General features: G+C 39.9%; 1 protein-coding gene across 1 annotated transcript in view; it reads left to right on the top strand.

Moving 5' to 3' along the window:
- The window catches only part of TTLL11 (tubulin tyrosine ligase like 11), a 42,824-nt gene that overhangs the window by 23,345 nt on the left and 1,157 nt on the right, over window positions 1-18,322 (top strand). Inside the window, exons 7-8 of the mRNA XM_053472615.1 lie at window positions 10,030-10,275; window positions 14,325-14,431. Coding sequence (XP_053328590.1) covers window positions 10,030-10,275; window positions 14,325-14,431 — 353 coding nt within the window. The remainder of the gene's footprint in view (window positions 1-10,029; window positions 10,276-14,324; window positions 14,432-18,322) is intronic.

Raw genomic sequence — 18,322 nt, 5'->3', positions numbered from 1 at the left:
AATCTAAAATGGAAAAGAAATTAAAAAAACAATCTAAAATGGAAAAAAAATAGAAAAAAATACAGTTTAAGCTATTTAAAATTAAAAATGTAAAAGAAATTAAAAAAAACATTTAAGCAATTTATAATTAAAAGTGGAAAAGAAATTTAAAACAATAATAATTGATTAGCTCTGAGAGTTTATCACATGGTTGTTGGCTTGACTGCTTCAGCTTTAGCAGATAAACCCTCTTCTGTGCTTCTGCTTCCCTGCATCATATATATTATATTATAAATATATCACGGCTTCATAGAATAAACAGAATTAATAACCGCCCGAACATGTCTCGTATAATGTCGTTATTGTGTATTTTTGTACAAGATTTTGCAAGTCAATATTCCTAATTTGATCATTTTCTTGCCTTACCAAAGAACTGAGCTTTAAGAATCCCGGAACGTTCTGTTATATCCCGAATCAATCCCCGTACCAGAATATATGGCCTCATCTGTATGTCATTTCGCTCTCCGGGAGCCTTCTGGGAATAAAACTCATTTACCTTCCCCTTCTTTCTCAGAAAATATTCCGTCTTCTGACCTGACCTCATTTGTTTCTCCTTCACGACACCGAATAACAATCCATTAGGAGAGTTTAGAAGCATCCACAGCAGCTTGTTCTTGATTTGCAGACAGTGGTAATTAATATCCTTTTCCATGGCAGAATGTGCCGTTACCACCAGCTTAAAGTGTTTGCGATAAGTTATGTAGTCGATGTCACGGACCAAGAAAGGACCGAGTAGCCCCACCACTGCTTACATTGAATGGGTAGCTTTAATGGTCCGAGTTTGAGGGAAGCCGCTGAAGTCGGAGCCCTATCAGGACACGAGGCTTTTTATTTAGGGTTCTGGTCCGATCCATGGTCACGTAAACAAAATCAAACATGGAGGAGGTCAACCTGAAATTGTTTCACACCTTGCATGTCTTAAAACGGAGCGTTCTATTCCTATAGTTTGTATCTTCCGCTTGATGCATTGTTCTTCCACCCACTATGTTCATGCAAAGCCTTAAACCTTGATTATTATGCCTTTATTTGCCGGCTCCGCCGTGTTTTGCCGCAGGTCATGGGATTTCATCAATAGGTTGTAAGATCAGCCTTTATCGGCCACCAAAATCAACCGAAGCTGAAATGTGATTCACTCAATAGCGTGTCTAATTAACACGGCTCTTATGCTACATGGGGAGCGTCTCGTGCATAAAATGTGCACGGTTCGATGAGTCCGTGGCCCCATAAAGTTCGTTGTTTAGGACTAAACCCTAAGTGTCGGCCGCCATGTTAATTACCGATAATGTTGTGTAGGAGGGGATATTGATTTTTCCGCTCACCAACTTGCTCCTAGCGCTGTTGGGTTAGCTGAACCGAGAGGCGTTATTGAACTCAGGGGAGATTAGACTCCAGCAGCGCTCCTGGGGGAAGATTTGTGAGGTTATCCCAAGTTCATTAACTTACCGTGACTTTTAATTGACTTGTCATTGAACTCCATATTGGCTTATGAGCTCGTTTGGAGAAACAGTTTTTAAGTGGCTAGTTTTCTCCACGGAACCTCGCTGATTTAATTATACGGGGCTAAGCATGCTGTTCCTGGAGCTGAAGCTCAATGATGGTGGACCTTCATGAGGTATGAAGTCAACTGAAACCACAACTCTCCCATAAACTCTCCTGACAGCTGTCTCCTTAGTGCATAAACCCCTCCGGTGGATCTGGCCGACAGCAACACAAGTACAACATCTAATACAATGAGAAAAATACCCATAAAAATGAGATTATGTCTTATCATCACCTCCATGTTTACCAGAATCACACAGATGGTATTAGATGTACCAGAATGTATAGTGTTCTAAATATAAGGTGGAACTTTCCCTCTAGCTAAGAACATCTGCCACAACGAGAAGCAATAGCGAGGGAGACCGAGAGTATCCAGCGGTTACTCGGAATGTCTCTGAATATTCTCTTTTTACAGTTCCTTAGTGAATCTATAGAAGTATTCCCCAGACGGTGTCGCGAGGATCCACGTTCCAAAGAGTACTCTTCAGAGCTGCATTCTCTAAATGTTTTTCTTATTCCCGTGTGCGTTTCTTACATCCGTGGCCAACATCAATTACTTCATGTTGGTAGGCTTGTGCGTGAAAAGCGCAATCAAGGGAAGACATGATTTAATTAAAGCAGCCGAGCCTGTTAAGCATTATAACCATGGCAAATGGATTATGCATGACAGAAACCATTGTCACCGGGACGTCATCTTCTGTTTTTAGCACCGATTTTACTGCCGGCGGTGATAGGAGGCAGGTCTGGATCAATAGCGATATCTCGTTCCACCAGTATACGCTCCACAAAGAAACCGGAATCGGTTTCGCTTGTTTGAAAATACTTTGTCGGAAACTCATTGTGGTTTCGTATCTTTTTAGAAAGTAGGACTTTGGTTTGGTAGAACATTTCAATGCCGTTTAATGGTGGAGGCTAAATTCTTCCAACACCCATATGGTGTATGTTTAGGTACATGTCTCTACCCGCTACCATCATAATTTAAGTCATTTGTTTGAAGCCATTGGGTCTTCAACCTAGGCTGCACCGACCATTGGAGCAAGCAGGTATCTTCTGTATCTTCTGTCGGGTGCGATTCACAGGGCTATCGGCATAAAATGAGAATATACCTGGAAGATAAACCTGTTTATCAGAAATCTAATGGTCAACGGGGCATGCTAAACAAGGGCCGTTATTTATTAATGGCATTGTTCCTTTAAATAAAACCCTTGGCTTCATGGACACCATGTTGTCCATTATGGCTCTTAAGAGGATGGTTTCCATTGAGGATGCAGAAGAGTGATTTATTTTCATGTATTTACAAAGAGTATTTCTGGGAAGCGGTTTCCATGGAGACTGCTTCCTATTTAGAACTTTGACCTGCGACGACTCTTTAGAAATATGGCCCCTTTGTCTGCCAGGCCACACCATCTTTATATCTTATGACGATGAAGGTCCTGTGTCCTCATTAGACTTTTCTCGACATTTATTAAACTGTAAAATTAGTTGTAAATTCATTTTTTTGTATCTCCTTTTCCTTTTAGTTGATGACAGATTTTCTAAAATGCCTTCTCCTTCTAAAAGGGACATCTGATTACCCTAGGTTTAAAAATAATAATAAATAGGACCCGAGTGTTTCTTGGTAGACCTTTTTATAAGTCTACTAAATTATCCATGTCGCTATAATTGGCACATAGGCCCTTTGGACCTTAGTAGTGTTCTACATGAGGTCCGTCACCCTGGAAAGTATTAGATTTGTTTCAGTACTCACCGGGGAACACGCATTTCATTGATTTTTTTTTTCACTTCCATCAAGTTAAACATCTCATCATCTTCTTCATTTTCACGGTGATTTATTGACACCTTCGAGTGGTTTGTCTTGATATTTCATATTATTGGATTGAGATCAGCCCGGAATCCTCCGCTGTTGAGCGGTTTCGCTCTGCGATGTAATAGAATAAATATATTCAGATCATGGCAGGCACACCTCTTATTTATGTATTGCCATGCCGATCGTTAATTGAAATGTGTTAGGTCAGACAAGGTCAAAAGGAAGACGGAAACCCAATATTCTTGAGTCTAACGTTAAAAACCTACTGGTGTGAAAAAAGGTGAACATCTTAGATGAAGCATCAAAGCTTCAGCCACCAAATACCTTCATTCATGGGTTCCATGATTCAGGAGCCATATGCCTATCCCATGTGTGTTTAAATCCCCTCGCTCTATTAACCCATGTTCTAACAGTTTGGTGAATACTGACAGTTCCTCCCCCTTTTTTTAATATATATTTAATTTTATCAGAATGTTCAGAGTTTACCTTTAATAGCAACAAATCATTTTCTGCAACGTCAAGCACTTGGTTCTTCATGTTGACCCTCGTCATGTTGTCCTCATCTTCAGCCTAACACACTGTTTAGTTGCCCCTCATGGGCTACCATGAGGGGCAACAAATTTACTTCTGTTGTCCTGTTAACGTGTAACCTGAACCCTAAAAAATGACTCCATTGAATATGATATAGAATTCTAAAGAAGCATAGGTTCAGGGTTGGCTTCCAAAAGCACCTCTTTGGTTCCTAAACTCCGCTTTGTCCTCCATCCTTGTTTTATCGGCAGCGTTCTGGTCAGGTGACGCTAACTGTCCAATCCCAATGCACACGACTATTTCGAAATCCTAGATTTTATTACAAGCTATTCCAAAAAATATAGTATTTTTTCCCCTTAAAAAACCCATTAAAGGTAAAGAAACTCCAGGAAGGCAGCTTTCTCCTGGAGTTTTTGAAGGTGAGCCGTGGACCGAGCGTCCAGATGGATTCTGTCATTAGATTAATTGAAAGATACTCATGCCGGGACCTTCGAAACCTTTTGTTTGACAAAATCAAGACCATTAAATTTGTTTAATAGCACAGGGTGACTTTTATCACCAGGATGAGCATTAGGGGTGAGAAATTGCATCGTTTAAGGCTTTCTGAGACGGGAAGAATATTTGAGGATTTTTATTGTATTGCCTGGTTATTGCCGCTTTGTTTCTAATGTGTTTCCCCGCTTGCGATGCTGCCTCCCCTCTAGTAACAATATGTAACAATCAGCTCCGTCCTCGAGCACTATATATATATATATATATATACACACTGTATGTATATATAATGTGTGTGCATAATTGGTATAGGGGGGAAAATAAGCTTTCAGAGACCAGGCACACTCATTAGGGAAGGGATTTGACAAGAAATCGCCAGCGATGGTATTTTAATGAGGAGTCAGGGCAGCTTTTCATCAGTTTATTATATATATTTTTTCCTCTAGAATGTTTTTTTAACCGCCTTCTAGAATCCCAGCCACTCGCTGCTAATGCATTTTGCCAGAAAGCTGCTATTATAAAATATTGCAAAGAGATCATACATCGGGTCTAAAAGCATCTAAAAGCATGGAGTTTAGGAAGGATTTTTTCCCCTTTTTCTGTATTTATAAATATGAGATGTAAAGAAGAAAAATGGTAAATGGTAAGGAACAGGAACATTCCTTAGTCACTGACTAATAGAGGGACTATCCCGCTTAGTGAGAGGCTGGGTACAAGGGTGAGGCTAGCCACCTAATGGGCGGGGCTTGTCCCAGATAGCTTAAATCTGTATGGAGGAGGGGAATGGGTGTGTCTAAATGCCGCTCCTTTGACCCGGAGAACCAGTGCTATATTCAGAGTCTCCAACAACACAGATGGGATATTTTAATATATCTAAAGTTTATAAAAATTCTAATTTTTAGGAACTTCCGAGAAAGAAAAAAAATCCTTAAAATGTATGCTTTGTGATGGTAGTATTATTATTTTCGTGTGACAGTTTGAATACTGATCGGACCCAAAGGGGATCGGAATCCACAGAATAATTTGCGAATATAAACATTATTTTTCAGGGTATGAGAAATAAAACAACTTTAAACAAAAAAAAAAAAAGAAATAAAAATAGCTATTATGCACGAGAGAAAAAAAAAATTCTTCTTCCATCGCTGCCGCCTGTCCCGACTTTAATGCATCAATCATCGGGAGCTCAAGGCTTCGCAGTACATCGTCGTAGGCAGATGCTCGCCCTGTTTTGGGATTAGAAATATCTATTTCCATTAAGTATAAATTAACGTAATCACCAGGTAGGAAAAGATAAGACGAATAAACAGCGTTCCCTGCGGCTTTCATTAAAATTAAAATTCTATTTAAAACAGACCTTAAATTTTCTAAGCCTCGATATGGCTTTGAAAGAGAATAAATCCGTTGTAAATTTTTTTTTTTGGCGGCGACAGAAACCAAAACTAGAACTATACCGGGGACAGTGATATACAATATAATTTAACTTCTGTTCCCCGTCCTATTTTCACAAAATGATTTTTATCGTCACACTTTAAGCAATAATTAGTCTCTGACATTGAACAATTTTCCATAGCGAAAAAACGCGACGGGAGAGAAGAGCACTTGTGTTCGAACGCGATAGTGAATTTTCACGTAGAAAATGTCATTTAGCGAGGCATTGTTTGATGTACGGCTTTTTAATGTACTCACCGAGCTCGTTAAATTAACCCGCTATTATTGCATTATTAAGTTCCTCTGCTGATGAAAATTGATGTTGTGATGTGTTTTATTATTCCCCCGACGTAAACGACTTATTACTTATATCTGGATGATAAAATATTGGTCGTTAAAACTTTGTTTTTTAAGGAAAATAATGCACGGGCTTCTTTTTCTTCATGGGGGAATTATTGAAATTTAGTTCCTTATTAAAATCGGCACCCAGGACAGAGACCGGCCCGCCTCTCTATTGAGTTCTGCCACTTTAAACCATGCCGGAAGGGCATCCCAGAGCCCATTCCCATTGCCTATTCCCAGAGCCCATTCCCAGATCCCAGAGCCCATTCCCAGATACCACTGCCCATTCCCAGAGCCCATGTCTGACCCAGGAACCTTCTAAGATGTTATCTCTCAAAAGTTAGTGATCCAAACCCTTCAGGACCCAATGGGTGGTTGTGGCCCTAAAAAGCTGAAAAGGCTTCTTAGAAGTCTCTGTGTTGTTTTCCTGCCATTAGACCTTCGGAGGAAAGAATGAAATGACTTCTCTGCTTTGTTAATTTGGTTAACGTACTAGGAGAGCGCAATTAATGTTTTATGAAAAGCACCTTTATAATCCCCCCTACGGTGACTCCACGAGGCAGCTCGCTACCTGCAGCCAAACGTTCCTCTGCCCACGAGGACATACAAACACACCGGGCCCAGATATTAAATCCCATATTTTTGGTGAAGATTGTTAATTTTGGGTTTTAACCACCTAAAAGATTTTACGCTAACGATTTACAATGTAACGTTCCTCCGTTCGTAAAAGGACTTCATAACGTTATCAGAGGCGTCGAAGGTTGAGGCTCCCACGTGTCCTCCTCACGGCGCTTCAGACCACCACGATGGGGCTTTTCAGGTATGGCGGCTCTTGTCCTACCCTGGCCACGCCCCTCCTAGATAAAGCCACGCCCATCCCTCCTGGAGCTACACCCCCCTCATAAAAAATGTCCCAATTTGGAAATGTAGGACCTTCAATGAGAAGCAGACTTTGATGCCTCCATATTTTTATTATAAATTGTCTCATCGTATTGGCTTTTTTATTTTCTTATCGTTATATATTAAGCAAAATGATCACATATTTACCCATTATTATTATTTATTTATTTTTTTTAATGATGGAAAAGTCAAGACGTTGGCCCCTACGGACCATGAGTTGCCACTGATTTAAAAAAAATGATGTGCCTAAAAAAAAAGGCTAAAAAGTTTACTGATATTTTTATTCTAACGCTTCTTCCTAAAGACCGCTCCAGACTCCATTATTGTTATTTTGTTTGTCGACACACCACGCGTTTTATTGGTCTCACTTTAGAAGGTGCGAGTCTCCACACTTTGCGCGAAAGAGAGAGTGAGAGATTACACCGTTCCGCTCGTCTCGTCGCTTTGTCTGACTTTTTTTTATTTTTATATTTTATTACCGGCGTTTCGACAGAAAACCATGCATCAATTCCAGATTGTTAATCTCTGCTTCTGTATAATGCGCTGCTTATTAAAAATGAATAATTTAATAGAAGAATGATTGATGAACGGAGTTTTGACTGTGTGAATAATAAGAGACGGCGAGCGCGCTGTTTGCTAGCAAAATAAGTTTCCACGAAATTAACGAAGACAAACTTCGCTGTTTTGTGAGCTGAGAAAATGCTTTTTTTTTTTTGTTTTTTGTAACCCATTCAAGTCTATTGAATTGTGACGGTTGAGATTTTGGGAAGAATATTTTTTGTATTTTATTTAACAGATAAATAAACCCCAGTTTTGGAGCAAAAATTATTTTTTGTATTATATTTTTTTGTGTTAATATACTTATTATTTTTTTTTTATTTATTTTTTTTGAGAAATCCAAGGTGCAAACTTTTCAAAAAATTTCCCTGGGCACGAGCGTAATGAGAGTGTTATAGGAGGGGGGAAATTATAACGCTCCAGGGGCAAACATGGACACTTTTGTTCTGGGGGTGTGACTGGGGGCGTGGCTTTACCAAGATATTTAAAGGGCCATCAAATTAACTTTAATGCAATATGATAGCTGAGGTCCCTTTAAACTTTTGTGGTGTCCTCTTGGCTCTTGTTGGTCCATGAACAGTTAAAATCTGTTTCCTGCTGTTTCTATACACATTATGGGGGCTTTTAGGGCTGTAGAACCCTGCGATCCCCTCATACCCAGCAAACATTCTGACCTCCTAGAAAAGAGGGGCATCAGGGGAGGAAAGAGGGAAACAGGGGAGGAAAGAGGGACATCAGTGGGGGAAAGAGAGGCATCAGGGATTTGGGTCCAAAAGCAGACATGTGCCTCTGAAGAAGGACGCCTGTCAGGTTTATTCTATTAACCGCCCCACCGTGTTGATATGTGTGTACCTGAGACCCCATTAACATTAAAAATCAATAAAACAATGAAAAGTTTTATAAATGCACATTTTTCCCGCAGACCAGGAATCCATTAAAAGCTACGAGATGCGACAGCAATATCGTAAAAAAAAAAAGAGCAGATGTTTGAAACGCGATCTCGGTTTGAGTCAGCGCCGCGCTCGGCTTTTACTTCATCAGATAAAAGTTGTAAGATATACAAAGGAAACAGATGCGATTCTTATTATTAAGCTTGTTTTTCGGTTTCCGTTACCTTGAGTCAGGTTTTTCTTTTTTCGTAGCTTGCGACGTGGCCGTACCGCCATTCAAAACACATTTTTTTTTTAAAGATTCCTTTATTATCCGGGATTTCTTTATTATTGTGGGCGGCGCGTCGCCCGATTCTCCCTAGCACAGGTTTTAAGAGTAACATCTGCCGAACAATAACACTCGTTCTTTTGAATTTAAGTGATTTTTTTTTGCTTTTATTGGCATATTGTTTCTTTTTTTCTCAGTGTCTTGTTATTTTTGACAGCCAGCTGCGTCGCGCAAGCCTAACACTTGCTTAGAATAAACCCCCCCACACACCAAAAAAAAGAACGAATAAAGAACGAATAAAGACGTTCATAGACAAAAGCATTTCAGAACTTCTTAGCTGTTTTTAACTATAAGTTCAATTTTACATTTTATTAGGGGGGGGTGTAGAATGCCGTGTTCGCCAGTTATAGCATATATTTTCAATTTATTTAATAAAAAAAAGAATAAATGGTTCAAAATGGGGTGAAATATCTTATGTTCATAGATTAAAACTGTAGACGTAGAGTGTTTATGCTGTTAGTAAAGTGAATTGTCAACATTTCAGGTGTACATACCTGTGTTAAGGGGTGGGGCAAGAGGTGAGGGGCAGGACTAGAGATGGCAGTGGGTGGACCGGAGCCAGAAGTGGGCAGGGCCAGAGGTGCCACTTTACCTGGTGTTCAGAATGTGATGAGGTGGTCCCATCGGAGCCGCAACAGCAGAGACCCCCCATTTATTTGATTGCTCCCCGAGACAGTCAGGGAAGATCAGAGAATCCCCCCAAATAGCCCATGATCCCCACTGCTCGCAAAAGCTGGACAGTTACACAGCTGCATGGGACAATGCATGAAAATCGGGACTGTTGGGTGGTATGTATTTCTTGGGGTGACATTTGTTTCAGTGTTGGGGCAAGTCATCTCGGTTAAGAAAATGGCAGCATGGTCTATAGGGGCTTTTAGGGCTGTAGAACCCTGCGATACCCTCATACCCAGCAAACATTCCGAGCTCTTAGAAAAGAGGGGACGTCATGGACTTGGGGCCCAGAGGGACTTCCGTTCTGAAAGCAGGGACACTCGGAAGGTGTGGTGTTTTGTAGAAGAGCTTATCTCAGCCTGGCCTGTTTCTGACGCTGTCGTGGAACGATCACCGTCGGTATTAAATGTACTTTCATCAGATTTGCTTTCTTGTTGAGTGCAATTTGTCACCCTCTGCCGTTTCTTTTAATTTACGCCTCTCGTATGCTTATTCTCCAATAGATCGCCTCCCTCCGATACGGCAAAGAAAGAGCTGCTCACAGGAACAACGGAACGAGCGGAGCCGGAGATTAATCAAAGCTCGGAAAGCAATTTACCGTCCCTTTGTCTCAAGCAAGTGTTTCCAAAGTACGCCAAACATTTCAATTACCTCCGCCTGGTAGAACGCATGTCTTCTGTGTTTATACGGTTCCTTGGAATCAAGGGCACAATGAAGTTGGGGGCCACGGGATTCCGGACGTTCATAAGGTCAGTAAGTTCAAAAACAAAGGGTTAATAAAGCTTCCCGTGAATAAAACCTGTATTCTTGGTTGGGCTGCGTTAATCGTATCTAATGGGTGTTTATGATGTAGCCCACCTTCAGTGCAACCTTTTTCTCTATATCGCTTTTCTCTTCATGTCCTCTTGAGCCACCGTAGTTTCCGCATCCAGCTTCCGGGGTACTTTTAGAGCATCGCCAAGCCAAATGCAACCATATTTGTGGACGTGCAACGGGCCAGGTGGTCTTCCGGAGCAAAGACCTGCCTTGGTCCTGCCTTGGTCCACTTTTTATCTTGTCCCTGTACCACCCACCCATCATTGGCCTCTCTTGGTGATGGTCCAACTCGGCCCACTTCTGGGCTTCTTGGAAACGCTAGTTTGAGGGAACTTCCATTGGATCCAATGGATCTCAATGAAGGAAGTGGATGAGGAGACCGCAGCTTGCTGGCCCTTCTTCTTCCTTTTGGGGGACGCGCCGAGTTAAGCACCTTTACCCTTTTTGGGCTCTGTCGCTTTAAACAACAAAAAAAAAGCCGCCTAGACATTTTATAGCACCGCGATCCATACTTACGATAAGATTAATTTCTTCCTAACAGATGGGATCACCTCAGCTCATTTTCCCTCTTAATGACACATACTGTTTATCTAATTTCAAACTCGCTAACATATTTCAAGCAGAAAGTTACTGCGCCTGAAACAGCTATTTTTAAGCGACTGAGCGAGAATTATTCACAGATTAGTAATAAAACGGAATAAATTAAATAAACGTCAATCCGTTATTAATATATTTGAGGAAATGCTTAACGTTTGACCATTCTCGCCAATGAGGGACATCCCTGCTGGGCTTAAGAGAGAGAGAGAGAGAGAGACCTTACTTGTTAGAATATATCCTTTATAGGCCATTATCTACTTAGTTGGGCCACCTATCTAGTTACCCCCGACCCACTTTCTTCTTTGTCGTGTGTTGAACACCGTATTGTGTTGCAACCCCCATGGTTAACAGCAACTAGTAAGATAAGAAGCAGGGGCCGTTTGGACGGGGGGGGCAACTGCTCCTTGAGCCGGTCCAAAATTCTTCAAACAGGACCATTGCTGGTTGAATCATCCCATTCACAGAGGTACGAAGACAGTAGGGTCATGTAACGCATGTTACGCGGTAATGGCTGTGGGGGTGTCATGACAGAGTGGGGGGTGTTTTAATGTGAGTGTGTATTAGAGGGAGTGTATGTTAGTGTGAGTGTGATTGTGTGTGTGTAAATGTGTATCTTTACCAGTGTGTTAGTGTGAGTGTGTGTTATGTTGAAAGGGTTTTTGTCTGGCCCTCCAGCTTGTTGGGACTGACGAAATCCAGCCCTCCGCACCAACAACGGACAGCGCTGATCTTGGTTTTATAGATATGAGGAGGTTACTTTCGTGTTCTTTTCCCCATTCCTGGATGATACTTTATTTCTGGACATAGAACCCATTAAAGCATCCATTCATGCAAACGCCTGGTACAGAATGACACGCAAACATTTCCGCACCGGTAGTAAGGACGTGAACTATTAAGGGGTTAATTTTTAAATTCCTATCAGAATTCATTATTTGGAGGACACTAGAATTTTATTTTTAAAAAGGGATAGTTGTGTATTTATTATTTACTCATAGAGATAAAAAAATAAGAAAAATCATATATTAGCCACAAATAAAGTCTTTCTTACTTTTATTTTTTTTATAAATATTTTAATGTATATATTCTAACCCTATTTGCCTTTTTTGACGCATATTGTTATTCTTTATAATGTTATTATTATAGACTTTCATTATATAAGGGCATTTTTTATTTTTTGTTTTGTTTTAGAATATTTAAATATATATTTTTTTCCAAATCAAAAAAAAAATCACCTTTTGATATTTACAATTTTTTGGTTTTCCTTATATTTTTAATACAAATGTGTCCCCAGTATTAATTCTATAAAATAATAGGAATACATTTTATTTAATCCATTTAATAATCCGTTTTAGACTAATATAAAGTGCTGCGCAGGTGCAAAAATATTTATTCATATTGATAATGGAAACATTATTTTTAGAACACAGCCTTCCATAGCGAGCTTCATCCAATTACAGAAACTATGTTGACCTTTTGGATAGACTTCAAGATTCCAGTAATTCAAATAACCGTAAAATTCACTTTTTATTTATTTTATTTCTTTTTTGTTTGTATTTATTTCTTTTTTTTTCCCCCGCGTTCAGAATTATGCTAATTTTCATCTCTCAATTTTTTTTTTCTTTATCGTAAAGATAAAGAAGAGACCAATTTCTCAAATCCCTTCCTTATCTCTGACTGTAAAAAGCCTTATTTTGTGACTGTGAAAAATACGACCGTGTCCACTGACGAATTGTTAGTGCCTCTTTAAGCTCTTTTTTATTTTAAACACTTGAATAGTTTGAAATATATTGGTTTTTTTCTTTAATGCAGGGTTTTTTTTGGAGTCCTGGACTTAGAAAAATATATTTTAAATATAAAGTTCTATTTCTTTTTTTCAAATAAATTCAATTTGTCAAAAAAGGTTAATATTTAAAAAATATTATAAAGCACAAAATAATGTCACTCTTTTCAAAATTGAAAAGTGCTTAAGAAAAAAAAAATCCCTGGCTTGTCAATTTCTCAGAGTTGTTATTTTTCATTGAATCCCAAAATCCCAGTAATTTCAAACAATAATACTCCCGGTATCTAAAAGTCAATATTGGCTGCTCTGATCGATTATGTTTCTTCCTATTTACTAAGTTTTGATTGAGTGCGCGTTCACATTGATTCAATTAAGACAGGATCCAGAGAACAAACTAGAAGCGGCGAATATATATTATATTTTGGACATATTTATGAATATACGAGGAATTCAGCCCAAAAAAATAAAACTTCAGAAGTTACTTGAAATGCTCAATTATAAAGTAAAACAAAAAGAAGGATTAGGTTCCGTGTAATGATTTTTCTCTGTTTAGCGCGCTCTGTTTATCCAGATTAACCCCTTCATGACAAAGCCTGTACATGTACTTTAATGGGTTTAAGGACAAGCCCTTGTCCTTAAGGGGTTAAAAACTGCAATATCTGCATGATTATTCCTGCCCTCCTCCCCCTTACATTATCTCTCCCCTTCTGTTAGGTTGCTTGTTGTTTTCGATTGGTTCAGGCAGACTTTTTGGGGGAGTGGGGGGGGGAGAAGGGCCAGAACGTCAGACTGGTCATGTGGATCCATTACAGGCTCCATCACGCCCTCTCTCCACCGACTCTCTACCCTAGCCCCGCTGGTATGTGTTAGTAACCCCGTCTCCTGAATGCAGCCATAACCCCAAAAGAAGGGAGTGCATCCTGTAGCCAAGTTCCTATATATTATTTTTTTATTATTATTTTTTTTTGCGGAGGACCCCCATTACTAAAGCGATCTCTCCAGGGGTCTATTTGCATTCAGAATCTGTTAGGAAATCATTAAGTGATATATATTAAGTGATATACTTTAAACTAAAGCGCGACATCAAACCTAAAAAGCGGCCAGCAGGGGTGCTGGATTTGTTTGAAGCCCCTCTGAATAATCGTTCCCGGCGGCGGTCACGTGACCCGCGCATTAAGCGGCGAGTTTCCTTAACCTCGTTCATTTTAATATATTTTACAGCAAAGCGGCGCTGACTGCACAGAATAATAAGAATCCTCAATTTATTCACTCTTCATTTTGCTTATTAGAGGCTCTTTAAGCCCAAAAAAAAGCCAAGTGATTTCCTTTTTTTAGTTAAGAGCATTTAAAAAAACAAAAAACCCGTCGGAACATGTACCGCATTAACATCGTTTTATTTTCTGGGTCGTAGAGTTTGGGGTGACGAGTCGTCAGGTATGAAAACCGCGCCAGTCCCCCAAAACCGGGACACTTGGGAGATATGCATGATCAAGCGGAAAACAATAATTAAAAACCCTTTAAAAGAAAAAATGCTTATTTTAATGAAATTCTAAATGAATTTCTGTTAATAAAAAGAAATGGCCGTTTCTTCTCTTCCTCGGGCAGGAGCTGTAAGCTCAGCAGCGGCAGCTTCTCCATGGCGTCGGTTGACATTTTGTACATCGATATAACGAGGAGGTGGAACAGCGTGTGTCTCGACCAAAGAGAATCAGGTAATTTTATGTTCATCCAGGCACTGAATGTATTTCCATTTTTATTCCGTTCCGATGAGTTATTTTCTTTGTTGTTTTCCCCGGTGACACAAACTTTCATTTCCTCCAAACGAAGAAGGTTCTTGCGGCAGCGTGGGCTACAGAAGAAGAATCCGGCAGGGTCCGGAGCCTCGTCGTCACCGGCAGAGCCTCTAGGGCTCATATATAGAATGTGAAAGTATAGAACCATAGAAACACAGACCCTGCCGGCAGATCAGCCCCATCCGGCCCCCGTCTAGTCTGCCCGTTTCTCCCGCTGTAAAGACTCAAACCTTAATCAGTCGTTGGTCTCGTCTTAGATTCAGGAGCCGTATGTCTATCCCGCGCATGTTTAATCCCCTCACTGTATTACCCTCTACCACTTCTGCTGGGAGGCCTCTTATCTACCGTTTATGTTTATACTATATGTGTTCTAAAGCACCCGTATATTTCTAAATAATTCAAAAATGCTAATTTCTGCACCGCTGTCTGTTTTTACGTGGAAATGCTAAAATTTATGCTCGTTGTCAACACCAACTCAATAAGCCAACATATGGCGCTATCGCTATACAGACTACCTGCTCAGAAGCCATATGATTCGTCATCCATAATGATTAGCATAGTATCTGCATTAGCCTGAAAAAACCCAACATGCTTCATTTTATGATTATTGCCTTGAATCCCCCCCCCCCCCAAAAAAAAGATAACGGGCTGAACATTTTCTGCAGAATTGGCAGATCCCTGATTATTTTGCTTGGCAAAAAAAAGTCCTCTCTCTCTCTCTCCCTCATTGCAGATAGGAAACGCGTTTCGCTGACATTTAATTCTGCCGCCGTATAATGCCGCGTCTATTTGCCGGCACGGATGGGATTAGGAAATTGGTTAGTAAATTATCCTGGAAAGAAGCCTGCACTTGAAATAGAGAAGCGCGCATCTGCCGAAAAGTATTTACCATCTAGCCTTTATTGGACTCCACCAGGATTACCCCCGAAACGCGCCGAGTAGACGGTATCATGTTATTCTTAATAATGCCGTTTCTGCAGTTAGCTCAATTGCAAATTTAAAGGTCCATTACACATTGTTTGGAAGTTCAATTGGTCCCTAATGCCAAACCACATGTCCTGGGCTTTCCTGATCCAAAGTCATTACGCTGAAAATGAAGCAGATCATTCGCTTCTTCTTCAAAGAATATTTCATTATTTTTGTTTTTTTTGTGGGTATAGAAACATTTATTTAATGAAGAAACCTGCCGTTTTCTCTTAGAAATATAAATAAATCTAAATAAAATACAATTTTAAAGAAAGGAAGATAAATATTTATTTTTTAATACTTTCAGTTTCTTCTAAGCAAACTAGAGCAAGGTTAAAGAAAAAAAAAATAATCTGCGTTGTGCAGCGATGTCATTCTTTTGTGATGTCATAATGCAGAACCATATGCAAACGATAGCTTCTGCATTGGGTGAATTAAGGTTATTATTATTCATTATTATTAAATGATATATATATATATATATATATATATATATATATATATATATATATATATATATATATATATATATATATATATATATATAGCACCTTCATATTCTGTAGCAGTGTACAGTGGGTGGACAGGTAGCACATCAAATAATAATATAGACTTATAGAAAGAAAAAAGGAGGGCCTTGATCAAAGAGCTTACAATCTAGAGGTTCTCGTTTCCCTTGTGTTTGGAAAGTCCATGGTTGGCTCCCGACGGCAGCATCCTCGGCAGTCTAACCCAATCACGGTTGCCGACATTTTCTGCTCGTATTATTAAGTATGATTGGCTACGTTTTGACCAGAATACCAACCCTATTAGCAGCTTCTGAGAACTCGACTGAAACGGCCAAATTAAGTGCCTGATTAATTATAACGTTCCCCTGCGTTCTTCAAACCAGCCAGACCGGCTCGCGACCTTTACGTCGGGAATTTTATCATCACTACCCTACCTGATACTGACGGCACTGCCTCTAATACCCCGTCCAGATGGCATAATAATGGTAAAGAGCCCCAGTGATCCGGATCGGGTATTAAGGCATCGAGGTGGGGGGGGAGGAAGGGGCCACAATCCTCCATCGACCATTAAGCGATGAATTTACCGCTATATTTCTCTGCGAAATATGTATTCGTGCTGAATGGATTCCCTCGAATAAAAACTCCCAATGTCTCTATTAAAATCTAATGTTTCTCTATCTCTCTGTCGCTTGGCGGAAAGACTGTTCTAATCCGACGCTCCTTGATTATACCCGCTATTATCCCGCTTAATTTGTTCCATCCACGAAACATTAGCAAACCTCAATAGCCACTTGAGAACAGTAGATCTGAAATAACATTTTGTATGTAAACATTGATTAAGCAGCTTACAAGATAACGGCCCGCTAGTACCGTAATAAGGACTAGATGTTGAGATATGTTTATTTGAAATACATAAAGCACGAGTCAATTTTCTGTGCCTGGCTTCATATCTCAGCGCTCTGCGGTTATTATTATATTTCTTCATCAATACAAACGCCTATTGCAGTTCTTATTGGAAAATTATCTACATTTAGGTGTAATGGAAGGAGGTTTTTAGTTTACTGAGAGGGTGGTGGATAAGTGGAACGGCCTCCCAGTAGAAGTGGTAGAGGGTAATACAGTGAGGGGAATTAAACATGCATGGGATAGACATACGGCTCCTGAATCTAAGACGAGACCAACGGTTATAACAACCGGTTATCGTCGCTATTATTTTAGCAATCACACAGGGGGTATAGAGTCTGAGTTTTGACTGCTGGGTAACTTTATAAAAAGTTAAAATGTGGTTTTTGATGTCATCTCAATGATACGTTTTCTATGAAATGAAAAAAAAAAAAAAAACAAAGTAAGAAAAAAAAAGCGAAGAAAAAAAAAAGTAAGGAAAAAAGCGAAGAAAAACAAAGTAAGAAAAAAAGCGAAGAAAGCCAAACGTAACAATCACGTGTAATACCAGTAATCAGAAAATCCCTGTGAGCTTCTCAGAGTACAAACAGAACGTTCCCCCTAAAGAACCGCCGTCTGTCAAAGGATATTTTAACAGCTATTGTCACAAATGAACACAATGTATCGTTACGCTATCCCCGTGAAACGTGGCAATTGTGAATACATTTTCCTCTATTCTCCAAATTCCGTCGATCGACTAGGTTTCGGCCGTTCTGTGTTGACGCGCGTCTGCGGGGCCGTGGCCCTAACTGCCTGTAAAACTAATTAAAATCAGAAAGTTGTTAAAAAGCCTTAATTTGAAAAAAAAAAGGACAGGTAGAAATAAGTTAATGGATTGTTCTTTGTTGGGAAGTACAATGCTACTTTCTTTCTGAAAAGTCAAATATAGTGATTTCCGTCTCAACGCAAAGTGTTCCGTCGGCTCACGGATGATTTACCCGTCGGAAAGTGGAACCGGGCGCCTCAATCTCGTTTCTATTACGCGCTCCTCTTAGTGTTTTTGGTACAGGGACCGCTCCGAGTATCCAAAGACAGGAGCGGAGCCGTAGAACGTTACTTCCACCAATAAGAAGCCTCGATTAGGATAATTAATCGGCGTGCCGAGAATTAGTAGTGAGATCTATACCGATGAGAGAATAGGATCTGCGTCTATACAGCAGACATGCCCAAAAAAAATGGATGACTCTTCCTTTCAAACTAAGATCATGGGGTATTTAGTTAACCCTTTAAGTGGTGACGGTGATGAATGGAGGCTGGAGAAATGTCTTCGTAGATGTCATCATGCGAATGTAGCTAAAGGTTGTCGAGCCGGCCTAGGCTTAGCTTTTGTCGGGAGGAAATATAAATGGTGGCTCCATTGAATCCTAAGATATCTTCCCAATAGATTCCCAAA

Source organism: Spea bombifrons, chromosome 8 (genome assembly GCF_027358695.1).
Source record: "Spea bombifrons isolate aSpeBom1 chromosome 8, aSpeBom1.2.pri, whole genome shotgun sequence".
In the NCBI taxonomy this organism is placed as follows: domain Eukaryota; kingdom Metazoa; phylum Chordata; class Amphibia; order Anura; family Pelobatidae; genus Spea; species Spea bombifrons.
This window is presented reverse-complemented; position numbering and strand designations above follow the sequence as displayed.